The 26,334-nt window shown below is 43.0% G+C and overlaps 1 protein-coding gene across 7 annotated transcripts in view; it reads left to right on the top strand.

Moving 5' to 3' along the window:
- Positions 1-26,334, top strand: part of TMEM144 (transmembrane protein 144) — an 84,336-nt gene that overhangs the window by 54,080 nt on the left and 3,922 nt on the right. For all 7 annotated transcript variants that reach the window (XM_085847332.1, XM_085847316.1, XM_085847324.1 and 4 more), the window contains 5 exons: positions 1,296-1,386; positions 2,777-2,883; positions 18,177-18,295; positions 21,270-21,389; positions 21,553-21,650. In XM_085847332.1, the coding sequence (XP_085703458.1) occupies positions 1,296-1,386; positions 2,777-2,883; positions 18,177-18,295; positions 21,270-21,389; positions 21,553-21,650 (535 nt within the window). The remainder of the gene's footprint in view (positions 1-1,295; positions 1,387-2,776; positions 2,884-18,176; positions 18,296-21,269; positions 21,390-21,552; positions 21,651-26,334) is intronic.

The raw sequence follows: 26,334 nt of genomic DNA on the forward strand, positions 1-26,334 counted from the left end.
GAAGCCTCCAATCACAGCTCGAGCCGAGCAACCGGCTCAAGTTCCTTCCAAAACAAAGCAGCAGCCGAAGCTCACTGAGCCAGCCGAAGCAAAAAGCTTCCGAAGGCCTCAAGCCAAGCAAGCCAAGCAGGACCCGATGGCCTGCTGAACGACTGCTCTCTCCGAAGCAAAAAAAGCTTACTCCTCCCACGGGACTCCGCGCACGAACTCTGCGCATGGGACTCAGAACGGGACTTCTTCACGAACTCTGCCCACCACGGGACTCCGCCATGAACAAAGAAAAGATGTCCTCTTTATCCTTTGCACCCCCTCCCCCGCACCCGGCGTGACTCGTGCCCTCGTGATCCACCCCCCCCCCCACTCAACCACTGGTGGGAGGGAGTTGTTGCCGTCACCGCAGGGTTCTTCTTCCTCTTCGCAGAAGAGGGGGAGGGATGTCTCCATTGTTCGCTCCCTAACTATTAAATTGATCCGCAGCGCATCTAATCAATTTCAAAACATTTAAACAATGGAAGGTGAGCTATCTCAGGAACATGCACTTATCGACATAGCTGACTAAGGGAACCTGTATGTTGTGTGCAATTGAATTCCAAATTCGTAACAATATGCCAAGTTTCAGGAAGTTTCGATGAAAACTGTAGGCTGTGAAACAAAAAAGTCCACAAGAAGAAGATGAAGAACAACAACGTGAGTAAGACTGAGATCCTCCACGAGGATCTAAAAAACAAAAGCAGTTGTTTATCTTTATATAAACCAAGTTTGCTTACACTATCTTTGGGAGTTTCTTTCAAAGCTGATAACACACAATTTCCGGGCTGTTTGCCGCATTAACATGTTTTCTAAAATTAGAGCCATTGTTATTATTCTGACCCCCCCCCGCCCCCCAGAGGGAGGGAGCGGGATATTGTAATTGTCCGGTTTGTTTGTCTTTGTTTGTTTGTTTGTTTGTTTGTCTGTCTGTCTGTTAGCAACTTTCCGGCAAAACGGCTTTGGCAAACACTATCAAATTTAATCCACAGGTCGGCAATGAACCTTGGACGACCCCATTTATTTTGGGTCCAGTTGGATCAAAGGTCAAGGTCAGGTCACGAAAAGATCAAAATCATATTACGGTCATAACTTTGTCAAAAATGGTTTAATTGACTTCAAACTAAGACTAAAATATTCCTTATTCTATTCCTTATAATCAGCATTCTGGTTAAGGTTTTCCTTTCGCCTCATTTGGTGACATACTAACCTCGTTCATAAAACGGATTATTATTGAAATTTGTCTTCTGCCTTTTGTGTGGTTTCAGAGGATTAATCTTCTTCTTTGTTGAGACCACAGTTGAATCAACAACACATAATGAAGAGAGTGAACGTGAAGGCTTCGTTTCCTCTCCTGAGGTGCTTTGTTGTTTACATTTACCATGTGTAGGTTAGCTCGTGATGGAAAGTAAGACCAGATAATCACCAATGATTATGCTTGTGCCATTTTTTTTTTAATTCATGTTTGTTATTCAAAAACTTTGACAATGCAGACACTTGAAGTAATCCACGACGTACCTTTCTTTTTAATACATGTGTATTTAAGTATTTTCTCACTATTTCTCTTTGTACTTTTAAACTGTACAAGTATTGCAAGTAGTCTGTGTGTGTGTTTTGTTCTCTCTGTATCTTCACTGTCATTGAGGTTTTAACCTCTTTTACCACACCAGAACATGCTGCAAGGGTCCTGACCAATGGGTGCTTGGCACATGTCCAACCCGATGAAGCCTCCATTACAAAGTTTAATGAGGTTTCTGAACTGTATCTAAGAAATATGATGTTAAAGTCCAATGGGACTTCCAGCTCAGTCAATTTGTGAAGTTCAGGATGCCCCTCATCCCCACCTCCCCCCCACCCCTTCCCGCTTGGCATGTTCAGGATCACCCCCCCCCCTGAGATTCAGGATGTTCACCCTGCCCCCACCCCAACACTGCTAATTCCGTGTCAGATGCTACACCTCTAACCACAACATCAGTCATCCTGAGAAAAACAAAAACAGGAAACATGAATAAGTCGTATACAATGCTTCATCTCGACATGCAAGCAAATGTCAAATCCTGTACATTTTGGGGGATAGTTGATAACAGAGGGAAACATGTGATTGCTGGTCTTTACAATCAATGTATAAGCTGACATGTTTTCTCCATTTGTTCAAACAAAACTAAACAAAGGCGATTACTGATTTGCGTCGTCGTAAAACTTTCAGCACCTTTAAGGAAAGGTGAACTCTGTTGAATATATTTTCTTGACAAATTTTGTCTGCCCATTGCGTGTAAACCCCACACCTTCTACCATCATTTGTTATTCTCTTCTACATCCGACAAGGTTCCGTCGATGTCGTGCACTTTCCTTTGAATCGTCAGCGCTGGGTGTTGTTCCCAACTCGACGAGAAACTATCGGATCGATGTGTCGCAGGCACGAAATTTATCCGACGGATGTGAAACTAAAATTATTTGGTGGACGTTGAATATCCGGCGGTGTGTTTCACCAAGACGAGGAAAATTATTCCTGGCATCCCGAACAAATGACAAATTCCTCCCCAAATCACCTTCAGTCGAATATCAAGCATGGATAACCGGTTCGTTAGAGTTGGATTCAATTTTTTTTTCCCAGCCATCCCCACAATAAGGCAATAATTAGGGTAGTAGTCATAGTTGTTGTAATTGTTGTAGTCATCGTATTTCTTTGAAAATGAATGAATGAGACAAATGTCAAAAATATTTGCTGAAACAAAGCTCTCTTTTGCAGTTGGATGCCTCTGTGAATGCAAGTCCACCCCAGCAGGTCGTCAGTGTTGTGCCAAACTCGGATCCTTCATGGATTGACAAATTGTCTTCGAGACAGAAACATGTTTTGTGAGTGAACATTTTTCATTATCACACTTCAGTTTTATCTGGCCTTGTTGAATGTTGAAATCTGACAATGTGCTAATTAGATTATGTCCGTTCTTGTTGATGTTTTACCAAAAAAACCTTTTAAATAATCGAACTGGCGCGGGCCGTTAAAATGTTATGTCTGCACGAGATACTTGCAATGCACAAAGTAATGCCAATCTTGTATTTTTTCAAGTATTCTTTTCATTGGTTAGAACTTTAAAAAAGACACTAATTACATGTTTATTGAAAAAATTAAAATAAAACATCATAAAATCTTTGACTGATGCGTGAATCTTCATGAAGGTTTTTGAATGCCCTTGTGTAATTTATGAACGGTTAATTATTTTATTACGTTTGCGAGGTAGCGGACAGTCGTTAGATGACATGCTGAGACACCATTTGTATTTGGATAGTCCTTTGGTACTTGTACAAGTCCATGTGGTTTGGTTAAGTTGTCTTCAGTATCGCTCATGAGGGGAGGGTGTTGTGTGATCTCCAATAGCTCGGTGTAAGGTGTCTAATCCCTTTTGTTCCATTCTATGAACAGGGCAGGTGTAAAGTGTAGTACGCACATCAATCTCCATCCCCTCAATGTGTGTTGGGTGGGGAGTTGGGTGAAGATTGTCCCTTCTAGATGCCAGTCAGTGTGTGTGAAGCAGGCCGTGAACCTTTCCTGGTCCATGATTGGCTGAACTTCTGGGATGGTGATTAGTCCGTGCTGTACGCTAGATGGAGATAGCCGTATGGTGAGATATTGGTTACCCTCGGGTGAGGGGTTCCCACCAATAATTAATTGTTTTAGGTCCAGTGGAGGGGTTGTCTACACCACAATATGTATATGTAATTATCGATATATTAATACTGAAGGACAAATTTTGTGCTCCTCCGAGTTGTCGCGTCATGTTTTTCGTGGTACTGTGACCTGGACTGAAAGAAACTTCGTACCTGTAAGAGTGCATCGCACATAGTGGCAATAGTCAAACTTCAACGCTGAAGCAGAATAAATACTTTTAGTTTTACATTCGTTTACATGGTGACGTGTGACGTCACGGCTGAGAGGTGTAAGGACGTCATGACATCATCGTTCATTCGCTGACGTCATTACCTCTGTCGTCGACAGACTGTCACCGCTGAGAGGTGTAATTCCACTCCTCAAAAATAGTGTCTGCAATGTAAAACCCTCTTTTGCATATGCCGACTAACGCAGAAGGTGAATTTGACACAAACATGTAACAAGATACATTGTATCTTCGATCTATATATTAAAACTGAAGGACCAATTTTGTGCTCCTCCTCGCGGTCACGTTGCGTTTTTATCGGTGCTGTGACCTGAGAAGTTTTGACACGGTGTTTGTACGTCAAAGTAGACACGTGCACAAATCAGGGGACTTCTTCAGAAGGAGTAGTGTGCACCAAAAATGTCGTGTACAAGGACGTTTTGTAGGCCTCGTTAGGTGAGGCCATGGAGTACATCGACTGGGATCCGGCTCTTACAAGAGCCGCCACTGCTTGTCATATTGGGCTCGTGGAACGGAATCCGTCTGTGATGGGGTTTCGACTAGTATATTATAAAGACCCAAATCACATCTCTCACCCGTAATTGTGGTTTTGGTTGAGAGATATGATTGGTCTTCATAATTACTGTACGTGATTACTGTTATCACAATTGCACATGGTACATGTTTGGGAGTCTCAGTGGTGCGAGTTTCTATTGACGCTGTTGCTGAGAACTCGCCAATAAGCAATGAAAACGGTCTGGCAGCTGAGGTGTGTGGCGTTGGGATTCTCTTGTGCACTCTTTGTTACTTTTGAATATCTGCGGATGGAGAAGAACTCTTGGAGAGTTTGACACGGCAAAAGACTTACTTTGTGTAACCTTTGTTGGTTGCTTCATACAGCTTTTTTTTGGCTGGAAGAGCAAAAGACTAATCTCTATAATACAAAGCAAGGCACACTAAAAACCTGGCTCGCCATCACACGATCCCTATGAAACTGCTGTGTCACTTAGCGGATATGCCGATAATATTTGGGAAGTCTTGGCGTTCCATAGTACCACTTGCATTTTGCACAATACGTATTGTTGCGAATTCGTGCCCGCCGGCGTGCGAGCGGCCACGTAACTCGAATCGCAGCACGTCGCCCACCGGACGGACAATTCTGTCGTGACCCTCTCGGACTAACGCCGGGAACTAGTCATGGGTGGGCCTTTCGGCTTCACCACGATCGTGCCAATCGGCCCCCCGCGTGGGATAGGGTTGTTCGCCAAATTCGACCTACCTAAGTACCCACACGGAGGGTAGACAGGGCGATCGCACCTCGCCGCAGGTCGACTCTGGACATGGGCCACTTTAAGCGACCCGTTCCGTACCATCGGGATAACCGAGCGGTGTTATCGTCAACCTCGACGGTTCCGATTAATTATCGGGCGTATTTAGCCCACGACCAACCCTTTACGTGAAGTAAGATGGAGATTCAATTAAAGAAAAGACGAAGCGAAACGGGAAAAACAGTTCAACATGAGGCACATTTATTCCGCGGCACACGGATAGCACACCAATACAATGACAACAATTATGCACCAAAAGCAATTGCAACAAAAGAAACACAACAATGCAGAGATACTACCGACTACGCGAGCACACGGCAACACTTACACAGTTTTACTTTACAGACGGCGCCGACAACACATATATTCAAAAGCAAATGAAAAAGGGCCACCCTCAATGACAAGTGGGCAGACGGGGCTGTGGGCACGAGACCGGGTGGAGCCTACCTGTCTTGTGATGAGCCGCAAATGCCGCGGCGGTGCCCCGACTCGGCGCTCCTCCGTGGGTTTCGTTGGCACTGCTTGGAATGGGGTGGGAACGGGGCGTCCTTTCCGCACTATCTCAGCGCGGGGGGGAAAAAGGGGGGAATTGTTGATGCTCTGGGGAAAGAGAATAGCTGGCTTGCTTGGGTCCTGCAACGAGCGACTCCACTGCGACCTCGACCGCGTTCCTGGCTTCCCCTCTCTGCAGCTCCCCGACAGACTCCGAACCCCGACAGACTCCGACTCTCCTCCAGACCCGGCTTGACTGCTGCTGCCACACTCCGCCGCTGCCACACCTCTCCAACTCACCCGAGCCCAAAAACTGACTGAATTTTCCCCGCTCGGCGCTTTATAGTACTGCAGGAGAACCCATATGCAAATTTCCGGATCAGGATGAGCTCGGGGGAGGAGCCACGCTCGCCCATTAGACGGAGGAAAAGTGGGCGTGAACCTCCCCTGATCCTCAAATTTACATATATCGATTCTTCTACTCCGACGCGCCTGGAGGCGGGGCCAAATCGCCCCGCGCTTGCTGATTGGACGGATCAGAAGTGGGCCTGTATCATTCCTGATCCAACTTCTCCTCGGAAAGGCCGCTTCTTGCACCCGCTGCTCGGCGCGTGCCCTTTACGAGTCCAGGACAGCCTGACTCTCGGTGCCCACAAGCGGTGTGGGAATGGCCGCAGAAGGAGAGGCGAAAGTGGCGGAGGGTCTAAAGTGGCGGTCCCTGGCCACGGTGACGCTTGGAATGGTGGTGATGCGATGGTTGCGGGATGGTGTGCTGTGAAGGTAAAGGTCATGGCTGTTGGCATTGTTGTTGTTGTGAAGCGGCGTTGCGGTTGGTGGTTGTTGTGTGATTGCAGTTGAGACGTGGTTGGCTCAAAATAAAGATAGAACAGAAAAACGGCTATCTTAAAGGGTCGCAGCCCGAATGAATCACATTTAATCCCTCTAAACAACGGGTTTGGGCTAACTACACATGTACACAGAGATATCTCACCTACGGGACCTGAATGGTGGTTTGCGAATTTCCTCAACCACAACAGTATTTTTGTCATTCCCCGTGTACGGTCTGTCGTCTGCTACCAGATTTGTTAACCAATATTGCTTATTCTGGGAAATAATCAATTACGTAACAACGCTCGCAACAGAGTTTATTATTATTTATTAACCTCTGTTGCGAGCGTTGTTACGTAATTGTTAGGTTCAAATTATTGCGAGCGTTGTTATGTTCAAATTATCACTTTCTGTTCCTGCTTGCATTTGTCTTTCGCTTTCCTTTTGTCGATGCCTAGACTGGTAAGGGGTGGGGATGCTGCCGTAAGGTGCCGGGGGCAGGCGTATGACAGGCAGCGTCGTGCTTGGGCAGCAATTGTTAACACTTGCAGGCGCATCTTCATTGTGAGGGAATTGCCTGTCGATGTAGCACCATTCTGTGTTGGTGGGCTTGACAACCAATGCCTGCATTGTGCTGCACTTCGTTTTACTGGAGAGAAACTTAATTGTTGCCATAATGGGAAAGTCCTCCTTGCACCTCTTTCCCCATATCTGCCTCAATCCAGCTGCTGCTTACATCTGGCAACTCTGCTTCTCGGAACTTATGTGACAACATCAGGCAGTACAACAGCGCCTTTGCTTTTGCGTCCATGAATGCTTTGGTACACCACTATGCACCTCCAGGTCCATACTGCTTCAGGATTCATGGCCAGATGTACCACACAGCTGGCACGCTGCATCCCTCACCTGGGGTCAAGCCACGGTATGGGCAAATGTACATTCTGGAAGGTCGCCAAGCTCTTGATGCACGTTTGCAAGATCCTCACAATGCTGGGTGCATAGAAAGTACCACGGGTATAATTCAAGGAGTACTGGAAAGCAACAACACCTACGCTGTAGCATATAAACATGTGCATGATATTGAACGTGAAGCGGCTGGCGGCGCAGACATCTCGGGGACACCTCTTGCGACTGTTCGTATGGTCATCAAACATGGTCATGACCAACGCCGTTATAATGAACCAAGATATAACGAAGTCGCAGCTGTGTTTGCTGGTGATGATGGTGCACCCCCCGTACTCAATGACATTGCCATCTGTCCCCGCCACAGGCTGCTGTCGAACTTAAGTTACATGTCTGCGAACTGTGACCCAATGTTATACCCTCTGCTTTTCCCGAGAGGGGATTTGCGCTGGGTTCAAGGTACTCTGCATGTTAAAGCAAAGTGGATAACTAAACGACAGACAGTCACGTTTCTTCAACACTGTGCATACAGAATTGCCATCAGAGATCCATTCTCACCTGTACATTGCTCTGGGAAACTATTCCAGCAGTATTTGGTGGATGCCTATGTTAAAGCTGAGGCCTCCAGGCTTGAACTCCTGCGCCGCAATCAATCGAGCCTCCATGTCGAAAAGTACAGAGGCTTGATGGACCATGTGCATCACAGATGGTATTGCCAGGTAAAGTAGTCATCCTTCCGTCCTCTTATTCTGGCAGTCCGCGAGCAATGCAGCAGAACTACCAGGATGCGATGGCAATTGCTGCAAATATGGCAAGCCGGATATATTTTTGACTTTTACGTGTAACCCAAAAGTGCAAGAGATCACTGGGAGTTTGGGTCCGTGCCAGTATGCGCAAGATAGACCTGACCTGGAAGCCAGAGTCTTCAAGAGGCACCTGGAGGAATTGCTGAAAGATATTACGGACAGACATGTCCTTGGTGTGACTGTTGTGTATGTTCACGTGATTGAATTTCAGAAACTCGGCCTCCCCCATGCGCACATGCTTATCATTCTTGATCAGGTGAGCAAGCAAAGGAATCCGCGAGACATTGATTCTTTGATTTTGGCTGAGATCCCTGACAAGGTGACTCAGGCGCTCCTTTTTGATGTGCAGTCGTGTATGGTTCATGGTCTATGCGGGACCCTCAAGCCACAGTCAGTATGTATGGAAGCTGGCCAGTGCATCAAAGAGTACCCTACGAAATTCTGTAACGCAACTGCTATTACGGGCAATGGCTACCCTGTCTACAGGCACCGCGATGATGGAAAGATTTTGTGTTGCTGGGCATTATCTTGATAACAGATGGATAGTACCATGCAACCCGTTTCTGAGTCAGAAGTACCAGGCCCACATAAATGTTGAGGCATGTCTATCTATACGGAGTGTGAAATACCTTTTCAAGTATGTCTACAAAGGCCACGACTGCGCGAATGTCGAAGTTATCGAAAATGAGCACCTTGATCATGATGAAATTCGGCACTACCTGGACACAAGGTATGTGAGTCCACCAGAGGCTTTCTGGCACCTTTCTGAATACCGTCTGCATGGCCAGTCGCATACAATTATACGACTGCCTGTTCACCTTCCTGAGCAGAATTCAGTGTATTTCATGCCTGGCCATGAAGAGGAAGCTCTGAAGAGAGAGGCTTCTATCACAATCCACTTTGATAGCATGGTTTGCATTAAACAGGCATGATGCTGAACCTTTCAGTTGTTATATCATGAAGTCCCATGCAACTACATCTTCACGTCGTCCAAGAGAAAGTGGTCACCCAGAAAGCTTGGTGGTGACAGGATCATCTCTCGCATGTATGCAGTTAACCAAGCCGACAGAGTTATCCTGATTGCGCATTCTGCTATTGCATGTGCATATGGTTATGAAGACCTGAGGTCAGTAGATGGTGTGCTTCATGACACTTTCTATCAAGCATATATTGCTTTGAACCTTCTTTCCGATGACAGCCAGTGGGTACACACCATGGAGGAAGCATGTGTGTTCCACATGCCATCTCAGCTGCACTTTCGCTTTGCAACACTGTGTGTGCACTGTGGCATGCAGAGGCCTTTGGAACTTTGGGAGCGCTTCAAAGCTGCCATGTGCGAAGATTATTTACGGTCTTGCAGTGGAGAGGACTCTGATTCTGGCTATGATGGACATTCAAATGATATTGGCCCAGTCTGGAATTAAATGCACCGATCTGGGACTGCCAGAGTCGACAGATGTTACTCCGCATACAAATTTTGTGGATCTCTTGCAGGAATGTGCGTTTGCTAATGAATCCATTGCGAAACTGAATCCTGAACAGCAGCGTTTAGTGTATGCAGTCTTTTCAGCATTACGTGCAATTGATGATGGATCTCCTCCAACAGCACATGCCCTGTTTCTTGATGGCCCAGGGGGGAGTGGTAAAACTATGGTGTGCAATACATTGGTATCTACTTTCATTATCAGACACAAGAGGGTGGCTGCAAGTGCATGGACTGGTATTGCTGCCACACTTCTGCGGGGTGGCCAGACAGTGCACAGTTTGTTCAAATTACCCGTTCCAATAACAGACAACAGTACATGTTCCATTCAACAGAGTTCTCGCCAGGCGCAGCTATTGAGGGATCTTTCTCTCATTGTCATCGATGAAGCATCAATGGTGCCTCTACCTGCATTGCGTGCGATTGACTTATGTTTGCGAGACATCACCTCAGTTGATGTTCCCTTTGGGGGCAAGATCATCCTTCTGGGTCGTGATTTTCGACAAGTTCTACCAGTGCTGCCACATGGAACAAGATCGTCTATTGTGGAGAATTGCGTAAAATGGTCCCCACTGTGGTGCCACTTTGAAACAGCGCACCTCATCCACAACATGCGTGCAAAGGAGAACGAAGTAGAGTTTGCGCAATGGCTTTTGCAGTTTGGTAATGGAACACTGAACTCTCTTGATATGGTTGACATACCAGCTCAGTGCACTTTAACGGATGATATTGCTTACTCTTTGTATCCTGATGCAGCTGCTGACATTCAAGATAGTCATTCTCACTCCGAAAAACGATGTGACCTTGCAGGTTAATGATGCCATCCTTATGACAGATCCGGTGAGCCACGTACTTTTCTTCGTGATGATTCGGTTGTTTGTGATGTTGATGCTGAAGCTGACAGTTATCCGTTGGAATTTCTCAATCGCTGTACTCCTTCAGGGATGCTGCCCCACAATCTTGCATTGAAGCCTGGGTGCATTATTATGTTACTTCTCAACTTAGATGTGAGGAATGGCATCTGCATTGGTACACGGCTGATAGTCAAGCACCTGCACAATCACTCCATAGATGATGAAGTTATATCTTCATCCCAAAGTGGCAAGCGGATTTTAATCCCTTGGATTAAACTTGCACCCAATGACATGAATCTGCCGTTCATATTGCAGAGAAGACAGTTCCCCATCAGGCTGGCATATTCATTGACCATCAACAAAGCTCAAGGGCAGACATTTGGGACTTTTGGTATTTTTTTTTCCTGAGCCTGTCTTTTCGCATGGACAGCTCTATGTTGCATTTTCCTGGGCAAGGTCATTCCAAGACATTCATGTGTGCATCACCCTTGCGACTGACCATCTTCATCCTTCGACGGGAAACATTGTTTTTAGGGATGTTCTGTAAATATTTACCTTACTACTTGGTGCGTCCCGTGCATGTGCACGGGTATTGCAAGTACCTTATTTAATATCACCGAGAAAAATGACAAGTTTTTCTTATCTGGGAAGTGGATACAAAACGATAACAGTTTCACCCGGAGCATACGAGATTTCTAAAATATCTTCCAAAATTGCTCGCCTTATGAAAGAACAGGGTGATGAACCAAAAAATATTGTTATAGATATTCAAAAACGTACTTCAAAATCAACGATGAAACTTAAAAATAACTGCAACGTTGATTTCACAATTGATAATTCATTTAAAGAGTTATTGGGTTTCTCCTCAAAAAAGATTGAAACTTATGGGACGTTTTACAGTGATAATGTCATTCAAATATCTTCAGGCATAAATTCGGCATTAATTCACTGTGATTTGATTGATGGCACTTATAATGATGGAATAAGAACAAATACAATATTTTCATTCAGTGCATACTCAACCCCAATTGGTTACAAATTCAATATGGAAGCAAAAAATGTGGTTTATCTCCCTGTGTCAGGAAAAACCATACACAGAGTAAATTTTAGGATAACCGACCAGGATAATCACATGATTTAATTTAATGGAGAAATTATATCCATCAGAATTCACCTACGTGAAGTTTTCCAATGAATAAATACGAGGGTTATTGTGAGGAAACACGAGTTTGGAAAATATAAAATAATTACAGGGTATGGGATGTTCCTTTCCACATACTTCAAGGGTTAAGGTATGTATCTTGGTCGAGGATACCATAAACCTAAGAGACAAAGGGGTGTCAGACATCATTTTACAAAAATAGGAGATGGGATAATTGAAACTCTAATGGGGATAGGTTCAACTATTCTTCAACATAAAGACCTCATTGGTTCAACTGCTTCTGCTGTGGGAAATGTAGCGGGTGCTAAAAAGAGTAAAAAAGAGGCCCAAATGGAATCTCATAAATTGCAAGCAATAAAACAAATTGATAAAGGCAAAACTCAGTTGTCTTCCCACGAACGACGGAAAATAATTCAAATAATTGGGTCAGGGTTTTAAAAGTTTTAACATGTTTTTTTTCTGAAATACATACAAGTGTGGAAGCAATTGATAGTATCTATGATTTGGATGACACCATTGTCATCTCAAACTCCACTAAAAAGAAGATTACTTCAAGGTAAATGCAAATGGAACAAATAGTTTTGAAATAAATAATCAACAAATTTAGTTGAATCGAGCCAAAAGTTTCTTGTTGTGTAAATTTACATTCACTAAGGTGGCGAATAACACAAACGTTACACTGGTAAATTATTTATTCTGGAAAATGATTGATCGTGTTCGTTTATACATTGGAACACAAGAAGTTGAAGCGGTTGATTATGTCTCTGCTCTTTCTGAAATGATGAAATTTATACTATATTAATTTAGTGATATAATGGGAAAGGGAGCTGTCGAAGGTTTTATTCCTGATATGGCAATGGGAACAAACACAGATCCTGGATATAGTCAAAGGAAAGGAATGTTTCATGAAGATACAAAAGCAGGTAATAGTTTTACTGTGGCAGTTCCTCTTGAAGGTATATTTGCATTTTGTGATGATGATAAAGTTCTGTATGGTCTTAAAATTTGATTTCAACTGCAACGGTTATGTATGGTCTTAAAATTAGTTCTGTATCGTCTTAAAATTTGATGATAAATTTCTGTATGGTCTTAAAATTAGATTTCAACTGCAAATTCGATTTCAACTGCATAACTCGATCATGTTCCTTAAACGGTTGATATATTGTGACAGCACCTTGCGGATGTCTATTCTGCACAGCTGGTGCTGCTGGCCTTATTTCTCGCATGGGATACATAGGGGAAGGGGGCACTGCTCCTTGAGCTCTTTTGCTTCCATATATATATATATATATATATATATATATATATATATATATATATATATATATATATATATATATATATATATATATTTCATCACGATCCTTACCTGGGATCTTTGGATATATGAACCCATACGGTTGGCCAGTCGACGGGTCGAACAGCTGATTGTGTGCAGCTGAGTGAGATAGCCCCAGCCGTTGGTATGCCAGGGGTTGGGATGTTGATGGTACTATCTCGGTGTTAGAGTACCCTTGCCCCGGTGCTGCAGACACCAGGACAGATGATGAGCCATGCCCTATCATTTGGCTCGGCACCGGCGCCGATGCAGCCGCATCCTTAGCTTGCCGCTCTGTCCCTTCTAGTTGACCCTGAAGCTTCAGCACTTTACCCGCCAAGGTGGCTTGCTTGGCTGTGCTTGCTCTTTTATTCGCTTCCTCCTGCCATATTCCACACCAGCCAGTTCACTGGCATTTCCTTCATGGATAGTTTATGGCATCTTAGCAACTCCTCCCGCAGATTCTGCACTACCCGCAGGTCAAACAACCCGCAATTTGGCCACGGTAAGTCATCCTTAAGCATCCATTCTGCCCAGCAATCATTTTGTTCCACTACCACCATTCCATGCAACTTAAACATTTAGTAAGCAGGTGTATCCCGAGGAGGTTCTTTCTTCTCCTCTCGTTTTCCTGATGTGTTTCCCATCACTATTGCTGAACCCCTCCCGGAGTTGTTCTTGGGTCCGACTCGGCAGCCTCAGCCTTATGTCCTCAGCCCTCAAACTCCCCATTCAGGACCTTAAGTTAACTACCCCTTGATAAACAATTCCCTCTTCACACTTATCTTTACCAGTTCTTGGGTGAGGACAAGGGTAGAGGCAGGGATGGGCAGAACCTGAGGTGAGAAAGAGAGTATCTAATTTAAACTCCCCAGCACAAAGGCTTACCTTATTCAAATTGGTCACCGTGGCTTCTCTCTTTGGTCACCAAGGGTCCATCTCCACCTCTCCTCCACCTTGTCTCACCCCTGCTCGTTGCACCAATTGTCGAATCATCGATCACCCTTGCAGTTGACACATGAAGACGTCGATGAACTTGAGAGAAAACTGTTTATTGCCCAACAATACGTGTACACAGAGGGCAACAAACACCAGGAACACCAACTTGGTAATTGAGGATGCCCAGAGAGTGCTTCTGCCAGGGCAGTTGAGTTTCTCTCTTTTATGCACGGTTTTATCTTTGACAAATGCTATTTTCACAATTGTCCCCCCCTTTCCCAGGACCAGCTGAGAGCAGCTGGCTAAGATATTCCAACAACTGTGAATCCGCTCCCCCCCTCCCATTGGGACCATACTCTGTGCAGAGTGTTGGTGCTGCCGAAGCAGTCTCCTTGGCTATTGGGTATCAAGCAAGATAACAAAGTAAAGTAACTCCCTAATGTGAATAGCATTCTTGCGGATTACTGACCACATCCTTATCTCGACACACAGTGCTCTAAATTCCTTTTGTGAACAGCAAGCAGGAGTATATTTTTGGCTACGACAGGAGAGTGAGTAAAAGTGTTCCTATATATATATATATATATATATATATATATATATATATATATATATATATATATATATATATATATATATATATATATATATATATATATATATATATATGGGTGCACCATCACCAACAAACACAGCTGCGACCTCGCCATGTCTTGGTTCATTATAACGGCATTGGTCATGACTACGTTTAATGACCATGCGAACAGTCACAAGAGGTGTCCGCGAGATGTCTGCACTGCCAGCCACTTCACGTTCAATTTCATGCATATGTTTATATGCTACAGCGTAGGTGTTGTTGGTTTCCAGTACTTGAATTATACCCGTGGTACTTTCTGTACACCCAGCATTGTGAGGATCTTGCAAACGTGCATCAAGAGCTTGGCGACCTTCCAGAATGTACATTTGCCCATACCGTGGCTTGACCCCAGGTGAGGGATGCAGCGTCCCAGCTATGTGGTGCACCTGGCCATGAATCCTGAAGTAGTATGGTGGTGTACCGAAGCAATCATGGACACAAAAGCAAAGGTGCTGTTGTACTGCCTGATGTTGTCTGGGAAGTTCCTAGAAGCAGAGTCGCCAGATGTAAGCAGCAGCTGGAGTTCAGGCCGATATGGGGAAAGAGGTGCAAAGAGAACTTTCCCATTATGGCAACAATTAAGTTTCTCTCCAGGAAAATGAATTGCGGAACAATGCGGGCATTGGTTGTCAAGCCAACCAACACAGAATGGTGATACATCGACAGGAAATTCCCTCACAATGAAGATCCGCCTGCAAGTGTCAACAATTGCTGCCCTAGCACAACGCTGCCTGTCATACGCCTGCCTCCGGTGCCTTACGGCAGCATCCCCACCCTTACCAGACTAGGCATCTACAAAAGGAAAGCGAAAAACAAATGCAAGCAGGAATAGAAAGTGATCATTTGAACGTAACAATTAAGTAACAACACTCGCAACAGAGGTTAATAAATAATTAATAATAATAATAATAAACTCTGTTGCGAGCGTTGTTACGTAATTGTTTATTTCCCAGAATAATCGATATTTGTTAACAAAGCTGGTAGCAGACGACAGACCATGCACGGGGAATGCAAAATGCAAGTGGTACTATGGAACGCCAAGACTTTCCAAACATTCTCGGCATGTCCGCTAAGTGCCACAGCTGTTTCATAGGGATCGTGTGACTGCGAGCCGTGTTTTTAGTGTGCAAGCTTGGTATTATATATATATATATATATATATATATATATATATATATATATATAATATATATATATATACATATATATACATATACATATATATATATATATATATATATATATACATATATATACATATACATATATATATATATATATATATATATATATACATATATATACATATACATATATATATATATATATATATATATACATATATATACATATACATATATATATATACATATATATATATATATATATATATATATATATATATACATATATATATATATATATATATATATATACATATATATATATATATATATATATATATATATATATATATATATATATATATATATATATATATATATATATATATATATATATATATATATATATATATATATATATATATATATATATATATATATATATATATATATATATATATATATATATATATATATATATATATATATATATATATATATATATATATATATATATATATATATATATATATATATATATATATATATATATATATATATATATATATATATATATATATATATATATATATATATATATACGTAAATGTACATATATATTGTTGTGGGGCCGGGTCTCGGTGGTGAGAACGACCGCTCGGGGGAGCAGGGGAGTCGGCTCCACCGAACACCCGGAATTTAGGTTGTACCTTTTAGAGAAATCTGAAAGGTCATGGGTCCCTTTTCGACCGAAGATCGCCAATAGGTCGACCACGTGGGATAGGGTCAATTACCAATTTCAATATACCTAATTACCCATGCAGTCTAACTACCGGGGAACCACACCCTTGGCCGACTCTGTCCGATCCGAGTCGCAGGTAACAGCTCGGATCCAGCGTAACCGAGCGGAGTTACCAGAGCCGCGCCGGACCAAATCAACAATTTGCCGCTTCGCTATTTTCCCACACGCACCATGCTAAGCCAATGAAGGAAATACAGAAACGAGCTGGTACATTCAACAAAAAGGGGAATTTACTTACAACAATAATTGGGGAACGAGGGGAGCATGTAAGGGCAGAGTTATCCGACTAAGCAATGCAAATAATCTACAGCAAAAAGCACTTAACAATTCTACTTAGCAGACGGGTCCCATGGACATAAACACACACACACACAGATACCCAGAAATGGACCCCGTCGGTTCTTTCTTGAAGGCCTCCAGCTCGAAGAAAGGTGAGCCGGAGACCAGAGCTCGTTTGGACCTGTCCGCCTCATACGGTCATCGACGTTCTGGCTCGGCAGGACTCAAACCCGCGACAACCATGCCACTCCAAGCGCCAGGGACGGAGGGTGAAGAACGGACGCCAAACAGCACGTGGGCGGACAACGCAGCAAGCGCCAGCAAGCAAGGCAAGGCGATCCCAGAGGATCCGGCAGACAAACCCCAACTCCAACTGCTTCCAGTCGGATCTCGCCGAACAATTATTCACCCTCCGTCCAGGGGGAATGGGACTCCCTCTCGTAACCACCCCCCCTTACTGGACTGTTTTGGCACGCGATCCACTCGTTGCCCCTGTCATTGACCAAAAGGGGTGCCAAGTCTGCTGATTGGACCGGGGGGGGCATGGTGGGCGTCATGGCGGACCACCCCTCAAACAGGGAGATGAGTAATATTGTCCTGCGTTGGCTCCCATTGGCCGAACGACGGCGGAAAAACTCCCATTGGCCGAAAAACGATATATAATTGTGTGTATATCAAGATAGCCTTGAGGTCACTGATGGGCAGAAAGTTTTAATGGACAGAGAGCGAGTTAGTTGATTAACACAATTGGAATGTTGTTAATTTGAGGCGAGCAAAGAGCAGGTGAGGCATTGTGGTGGACCCAACATTACATATCAGCGATGTCTTTGAGGACACTAACTTGACTGTGATGAGACTGCATCAAATTATTTGTCTGTCTCCTGTCATGATACAATGCCCGAGATTATTATTGTCTGCTTCAAGGCAGAACGTCTTGTGGGTTGAGAGCATCATTTTCCAGAAACCTGAAGGACAACAGCACTCGATCATGTGGTTACGTTCATCCAGACCGTGTGATTGGCTGTTAAAGCACCCAATGGAAATTACAGGGTTTAGTTCCTTGCTTTTCTCCATTTTTTTTTTTTTTTTCATTAAAAACAATTAATTGGTGATTTTTCTTTTTTCTTTTCCTACAACACGTATAAACAAATATGAATACATATCCACATGTGCGCATGTGTCCTTAATCGTGTGAGCGGACTTGCATTGCATTCATTTAATGATGCATAGGTGATCTATCATTCCTCTTTTAGCCAAAAATACTCTTTGAAATACAATCTTCCTCAATGCTTCAGGCACTAACTTTCTTTTTCTTGCAGGGGTTGTCTTCTTGCTGTTGTTTCTGGATTGCTGTATGGTTCATTCTTCATCCCTGTAATTTACATAAAGAATAGGGGACTCAGAAATTCTTCATATTACTGGGGTGCAAGCCAGTTCGGTAAGTATGTTTTAAGTGCGTTGAACGCTCATGAAGGAAAGTTCTTAATGGGCATCATTTATTTACCTGCTTGTTTGATATACAAGTGCAGGCTCCTCTACCTCTTCTTCTTTTTATCCTTCTTTACCTTCATTATTTCGTGTGCAGCACCTAGCTGCGGCTTGTTGGCATTTGCACACTAACTTACAGTGCTGCGGCAACATTCATTTGTTGCTTTGCTGCTGATCCAGTGCCCCCCCACCCCCCCCCTGTACGTTAGAGCGGCAATTTGTAATTTCATCAGGGTGCTCGTGCTAACTTGCCGACTACTGAAAGCTCTGCCAGACTAGTTGTGAGACAGCAATAATTGAAGCAGTCATGTGAAACGTCCTGTTGGTGTGTGTGTATGATCAAGAAAAGAGATGTGTTTACTGAACTATGTTTGGTCGTCCTTTGTATAATATTTTCTTGGCACATTAATAAGGACACCTTTTAATTCTCTGTACTTTTATTGGGTTCACTTGAATTACTAAAATAACAAAATTTAGTTCCCCTTGCCAAAGGAGAGGGTATTGCATTTGGGTCAGTTTGTTTGTTTATCTATCTGTCTGTCTGTCCGCATAGAACTTTAGTGTTTTTCTCCGCAACCGCTTGTCGGATTGAGAATTTTCACCATAGGACCGACTAGTCATGTAGAAAGTTTTATTTATAATTATGATGTCATAGGTCACATGGTGTGGCAGCCATGTTGGAAAAGGGAAAAACTTTGGACCTCTGTATCTGTGATACCACACCAAGGAAAAAATTGAAACTTGTTGCAGGGAAAGTCCTCATGGGGATTGGGTGATTTTTTTTTTTTTTTTTTTTAATGATGTCATTGGCGTCTTCATTATGACGTCACAATTGCATATGCAGACCGCTACATCTGATCAGTATGAACAATTTTGAGGGTGATCTACGGATAAAATGGACCACAGGAAAAAAAATGATGACATCAGTCGTGTGATTCGGCGACCTTTTTTTTTCTTCTTTTTTTTGAACTTTAAAAATCTTCTTCTCTGAAGTGGCTAAACAGATTGCAGCAAAACTTTACAAGTATGACCGCCTGTCCACGAGGAACAAAACGTTCACACACATGACATCATCGGTCACAAGGTTTGTCGGCCATATTGGATTTACCCGAAAACTGATAAAAAAAAAATCTTTCAGAATGGCTGTGCAGATCGAGGGGAAACTACACACACATTTTCCCCAACCCTTGGATGTACAAGTTTGTTAAGGAATAATTGATAGGTCACTTGATTTGGCAGCCATATTGGTTTGATGAAAAATATTAAATAATGTTTTATCTGGAACCGCTTCATCAATCTATGTGAAACTTCACAATTATGAACTAGTCATGATGTGGAATACATGTCTTAAATTTCAACTTGATCGGACACACAGTCTGGTGGAATGATTATATTTTTTATTATTTTTTATTTATTTATTTTTTGATAAGGCCCACTTGGCTGTGCCTGGATGGGTTTGAGGGTAGAGGGGTAGCAGCTGAAATGTGAACCCTATCCAGGTTCCTCTTGATGACTTCATCTTTGCTTTTTGCTTGTTCTGGTTCCTTCTGATTACTCCAATGCAGGACTGTACCTATTTGATCTTCCATTTGATCTTAATTGAATTTATTTTATTCCCATTCCATATTCAATTGAATAATAATAAGTGTCAGGTGTCCAATCAAAGAGGGGGTTGCATCAAAGCGGGAGCACCACACAAAACTACACAAACTCACACAAAACAAGTCCTGGTGAGGGCCTACAATCTCTGATTGCTCTTTTTCTTGTCTTCTTTTGCTTGGGCCCAAAATATCTGAGAATCGAATCAAATTTTTTTGTAAACTATAACTGGTAAATTTTATTAAAGTCTTTTCACATGCAGAGATGTGCGCCTCCGAAACATCGTAACAAGTCAGGCAGGTTTACGTAATGAAATATTCTTCAGTCATTTAATTTGATGGAATGTTCTTGCCTTTGTGGGACAGAAGTAAAATTTTGGATCAACATCTTGCTTTGTAATTGTGTTTTGATTTATAGGCATAGGTCCTGATGTAATGATATGATAGCAATATAGATTAAATTCCTGCACACACGGTTGAGTATCCTGCGGGGGAGTGGCAACCCGTCCACGACCGTAACCTGAGTCAAGAAACTGCTCCTGCAGAGCAGCAACCCATTCAGGACCGTAACCTCAGTCAAGAAACTGCTCCGGCAGAACCATGTACAATGTACATGTATATAAAATAGTTGCATAGTATTTACACGATGGATTTACACCGTGATGGGCTTCCATCAGGACTTCTGTTCCACGTGACGTGTGCATCTTACATCACGGTAATCGGCTCTTTGAAAGTGGCCATATTTTATCTATTTATACCAATTTGTAAGAATTGTAAGTTACTGTAATGTTGACCTTTGTGTGAAATTAATCTTACACAGAAAATTGTGGGCAAACTTGCGTTCGCAGGTTAAGCTCTCTGGTAAGAATTTCACTTGATAATAAATAATTATCATTATCATTATCATGACGTCACGTGCTCTACGCCGAGGGTTGGTTCTGCCGAAGCAGTTTCTTGACTGAGGTTACAATACTGGATCGGTTGCCACTCCAAAGCATGATACTCACACGAGTATGCAGACATTTGTAATTTGTTCACGGTGTCGGCAATAGCTCACCGGCTCTTCGCGAAGGACACCGTCGGATCTATAAAGTCCACCAACTAATGCGAGCATCAGAGGGATGGCACATACACCGATACCTTGTCCTGCCTGTGAAACACCAGGATAACAGTTTATAGCTCGATTGGGATTTAAACCCAGGCTCGACAGCTCAGAGATGAGTGTGCATACCTCATTACTTTCAGTATACCATATAAGAAAGTAATACATCATTGATATTTACTGCTGATTGCAAGTGAACACTAAAAGTCTGTTTCTCATTGCAGATATGGATTACATTTTTGCCGCATTCAGTGGTATATTTATGACGAGCACAGTTTATTTCCTGATCTACTGTGCAGTCATGAAAAACAATCCAAAACTTTACCCGAAAGCGATACTTCCCGGTACGTCGATCAAGTTGAAATGAAAGTCAAATTCAGGAAATTGACAGTTGATAACTAGTTGGCTTAAGTTCTTAGAAACTTTTTCCTTGGTCTGTAAGTTCCAGCTTTAGTTTCTAATTTTCATCTTCAAACTCTTAAGGACCATTTTCCTGGATGCATTCAGGTTTCGCTTCAGGAATCATGTGGGCTATTGCTGATATGGCTTGGTTTTTGGCCAACGATTACTTGAGCCCTCCCGTGAGCTTCCCAATTATCACAGCCGTAAGTATTGTTAAAAGCAGCAACAACACCACCAACCACCTCACACAATGACTTACAATCTTCAGCATCAATTCCAAGACACTGACGTATCATTGTGTGTATGTGCCATTTACTGCATGTGCTCCTCATTTGCTTAATCATCAACATTACAAACAACACGGTGTAAATGGGAGGAAACAAGGACAATTCCATGATAACATGGACATGGACGTTACCCTCAAAAACAAAATGCTGTAAATGAGTTCAAAAACATCACCTTACTCTAGTATATACCCGGAAGTGCATGAAAAACGTATTTAAACATCAAATTTTGTCTGCTGTCTGTAACAAAACAAAACCGATAAATACAGACATTGTCCTCCTGCCACTAATACCGAGTCGAATTTGCACCTATTTGGCATCTAATGATTATCTTGATATTAAAATTGACATGTTATCCAGTTACTGATTTTTCAGGAGTCCATTGAGTCAGAGTCAAAAATTAAAATGCTTTTCTATGAAAGAAAACGAAACAAAGTTACTGGAACGTCTGAAAGTTAGTGTCACTGACTACATAACTTGAGTTACAAAAAATGTTTTTTTTTTTTTTGTTTTTTTTGCTTTGTCCAAATGTCAAGGATTTCATACCTGTCAGTGGTTTTTCTCCTATGTGTGCTCACTGTGTTAGGAACTAAAATAAAGGAACGTGATACAGCTACCAGTACTTAAAAAAGACAACAAATGTTACGACGATAAATGAAAGTCAATGTCTTATTGCATTATGATTTAAGTGACTCCACCCTCTGTCATCCTTCAGACCGGCAAGCAGCAGCTTGATCGCTCTCTGTACATCTGGGTAAAATCACAAACTGGTCCAACATGTGGAACACGTCTTTTAATCCGGACAAATCTCACAGTCTTACGATGTCTCTCCGAAAGGACTGTTTGGAACCCCCCCCCCCCATTGACTTTCTCAGCAATCCTCTGGAAGAAGTTCTTTCTTTCAAGCTTCTGGGTCTCAATATCTGCCATGATCTTTCCTGGGAAAGCCACATTTCCAACCTGGCCTCCAAAGCCAGTCGCCAACTGGGAATCCTCCATCGTGCAAAGTCCTCCCTCGCCCACTGAGCTCCTGACCACATTCAAAGCTTTCTTCTGCAGCCTGATGGAGTACTGCTCTCCCCTCTGGGCTGGTGCTCCTGCCTCCCACCTTTCTCGGCTTCACGCTGTGGAAACCAAGGCATTTCGGATAATTGGCATCTCCCGTGCTGAGGCTAAGTCTTTGGGCCTCTCACCGCAGGCAGGTCAGTGGTCTTTCTGTCTTCTACAGTCTCCTCTCCGGTCTCTCCCCCCCCCCCCTGCTCTGTCTGCGATTTCTCCCCACCATATTTCCACAGGGCGCTCAAGGTGCGCCAAAAACCCCCTTCTGGTAAAAATACCAAAATCACAAATCACTGCTCACCTACTCTTTCACTCCTCTTTTTTCCCACCTTTGGAATAAACTCCCTCACTCTGTTCAATCCCATTCGTCCCTGCAGGCCTTCAAAACAGCTGTTCACCATCACCTTTTATCATGCCCCATCCAAATCCTCAATCTTTTCTACCCCCCCCCGTTAATCCACCCCAAACCCACCTCCTTTAAATTCCCTGCTTTCCTTCCTAAAAGTCCCTGTAATGTCCATCTTGTATACCCCATGTTCCCCACCCGATCCCTCTCCCTTCCACAGATCTCCTAATGTCTCTGTTCCCCACTGTTTTGTCCTTCTCTCCCCCACCCCTCTTGTCTCATGCTCCCCTTGTTGTGCATTGTGTGTTCGCTCTCATACGAGCCTTTGCAAGGTATACCAAAAAATAATTAAAAAATAAGTTGATCATTGAAAGGAGAAAAAAAACCCAATAAAAACTTGTTATGAAGAAGACTACAACAACACAAATGCAAAGGGACTCACCAATAATTTGACTAGTTTCCTTTTTTAGGCACCGCCTAAAGTCTTGAGAAGAAACACCAGATCCCTTCACTCAAGTGTGATTGCATCAGACAGCCTGATCCACTCTAAGGATACAATTATCACATACCTGGTTAAGATACTCGAGGCCCTTCTAGAAGATATCAGGCTTGTCTGTGTGGTCGGATGGCCCAGCATCCCATTGCAGCAGCACTTTCAGTTCTTTAGAAGAAACGTGCAGTGAAAGTTGAATGGAATTATTTCTGAACCTTCCATTGGAAAGGGAAATTGGACAGCATCGGAGGATCTGTCAAGTAAGTGCTACGTTTAGCATCTTGTAAGAGCACGGAAGATCAGATGGAAGCACGTAAGAACATTTGTGGCAGCCACTTCTGGTATGAAAAATGACTGTCACAGAGTTGTCCCCATCAGACATTCAAAAGCTGAACGAGGCCTTTCATCTGGAAGCTGTTTTCAATGAGTCTGTGGCAATAAAAGGAATTGCCAAACACCACTTCTGAAAATTATTGATGGGAAAGTGACATCTATTCTCTCTGACAAAGGATGACACTCTATGGATTGCAAACAAAGAACAAGCCAATCAAAAGGAAGAAAACTCTCAAATCATACTTGGAGACTGATAAATATGCCATCTGATGGTGTGTTATTCCCAAGTGAATTGGTGGCTTTATGGCATCAAAATGAGTCCCATGCCTCAGTGATGGAACCAGCTGGGAGCAATATTGGAACTGGCCCAATCCACATGATGATATTTTTCTATAAGAGACAAAATATGATCAAGAAACTGGACAAACCAGTCGTAGCCAATGATCGTGGCCATTTTGAATTTCCAGATAAAGTTTTCAAATTTAAATTGATAGAAATGAGGAAATTTGGCTCGCATCTGAATGGGCTACAAAGTAACGACTGGGTCTGTATGCATTACAATGCCAGAGGCTAGAAACTTTTAGTCTGCATATTAGTTCACATTAACATGAATACACATTAACTTTAGGCATGAAATGACCAATGAAAAGTGTCCAAACTAAAGCTGGTAATGCACATGCATCTGATAATATAAGTTAAATCTTTATATCATTGAAACGGTGAAAAAAAATGGGCCGGACTTAATTTTTTTCCGAGTGAGGAACGGTAATGTAAGTTACCGCAACGTTTTTATATTTGGCCGCAATCATCAATGAGTTTGCATGAATTGTCTTTCCCGTTCGTACTTTAGTAACCATCACATGTATGATATACAATGCTTCCAGCAAGGAATGTCCTGTATGAGGAGACAAAAAATACGTATAAAAATGTGCATGTCCTTTTTGTGTAACATGTTGCCAAAGCTTAAACCATTGTCAACCAGAACTGTGAATAGTAACATGTTTAAACGGGCTTTGTACCAATGGAACAAAAAATAAAAAGGTTGACAGTTCAAAAAAATTAATCATGAAGGCTTCACTCTTGAGATTGTGTGAATTTAGCTAGAATTGCCCACATTAGAATATCTTTCAGAGGATCTTGTTACAGAGAAAGACATTTGGATCAGGTACAATAATCGGATGACAGAGTCTGCATCTTCGACCATGTGGTTTTAGGGTGAGGGGGGAGTGGGGGGGAGGCATGGGCGGAGGAGGAGGGGACACAAAAAAAAATGGAGGAATACTAGTTGGTATCTAAGGTGCATATTGTAGAGGAGCGAGTTGGGTGCGGGTGAACTGTGAGGAGGAATCTTGAAAGAGATGTGCGTCAGTGACGTTGCATTGAAAAGAATGGTTCTTCAGGACTTGCCTTCGCAGAGTTCCTTTTGCGTCCACAGTCGACGAAATGGAAAGAAAGAGAATGTGTGGTGATAAATTTACTTAATGCACGAGGTGTTCATTGGCCTGGCCTTTATGAACACACCTTACACGGCGCCTGAATCGCTCGCTCACCCAACACTTCATCCCATAAGCTTCATCCCATCACTCGAGCTCCGTACCTCCAGCTAAGACCAGTCTTTTGCTGTGTTCCGCTGACAAGGTCAAGGATCCTCTCTCACGCATCTGGAATGCACTGTTTAAATAGCTGCTCATCAGGGGCAGAGCTTTTGTGCTTCCCAGCAGAGTCGCTTATCAGGAGAAGCAGGGTGACTGACATTTGTGACGTGCACACCTGATTCCTCCAGTGCCGGCACCACCCACGCGAGTTCACAGTCTCGAACATGCCAGCATTATCTCCCAGACAACCCACACAGCAGGGCTCTGTACTTTGCTTGGAGCTGGCATTGTTGGGTGCGCGTTCCGAGTGTGAACGTGCGCTGGAAGCCTAATTGGCATTACAAGCAAGCGGAGCATCAGGGCTAGTCACAAGGTGTTAATGGACGATTAGCGCACATTTCCGCTTGGTGCTATTGACGTCTGAGGTGCCTGCCGCTGTGAATCAAGGCTCGACGCATTGCGACATTGCTCCCACTGCTGTTGTGATTTTGGTAGAGGTGGCATGGCAGGTGAGTGTGGTTGAGGTGGTGTGGTGGTTCGTGCTATGGTTGAGGGGTTATGGTTGGAGAGCAATTTAGAATGTGTATAGCGAGCTTGTATGATACTCTAATCATGTGGAGTGATGATAAACGTGTCTTAATGTTGAGTGATCATTGTAGCGTTTGTAGGAAGAGTGGTGGAAGGTAAAGTACTGTGGTAGTTTGATTCAGGCGCACAATTCGAGCCAGGTTTTGTCACGCATATGTAAATTAGCTGCATGCTGCTTGTGCTTGGTTG

Source organism: Eptatretus burgeri, chromosome 1 (genome assembly GCF_056783735.1).
Source record: "Eptatretus burgeri isolate ZD-2024b chromosome 1, Ebu_testis_v1, whole genome shotgun sequence".
NCBI lineage: Eukaryota > Metazoa > Chordata > Myxini > Myxiniformes > Myxinidae > Eptatretus > Eptatretus burgeri.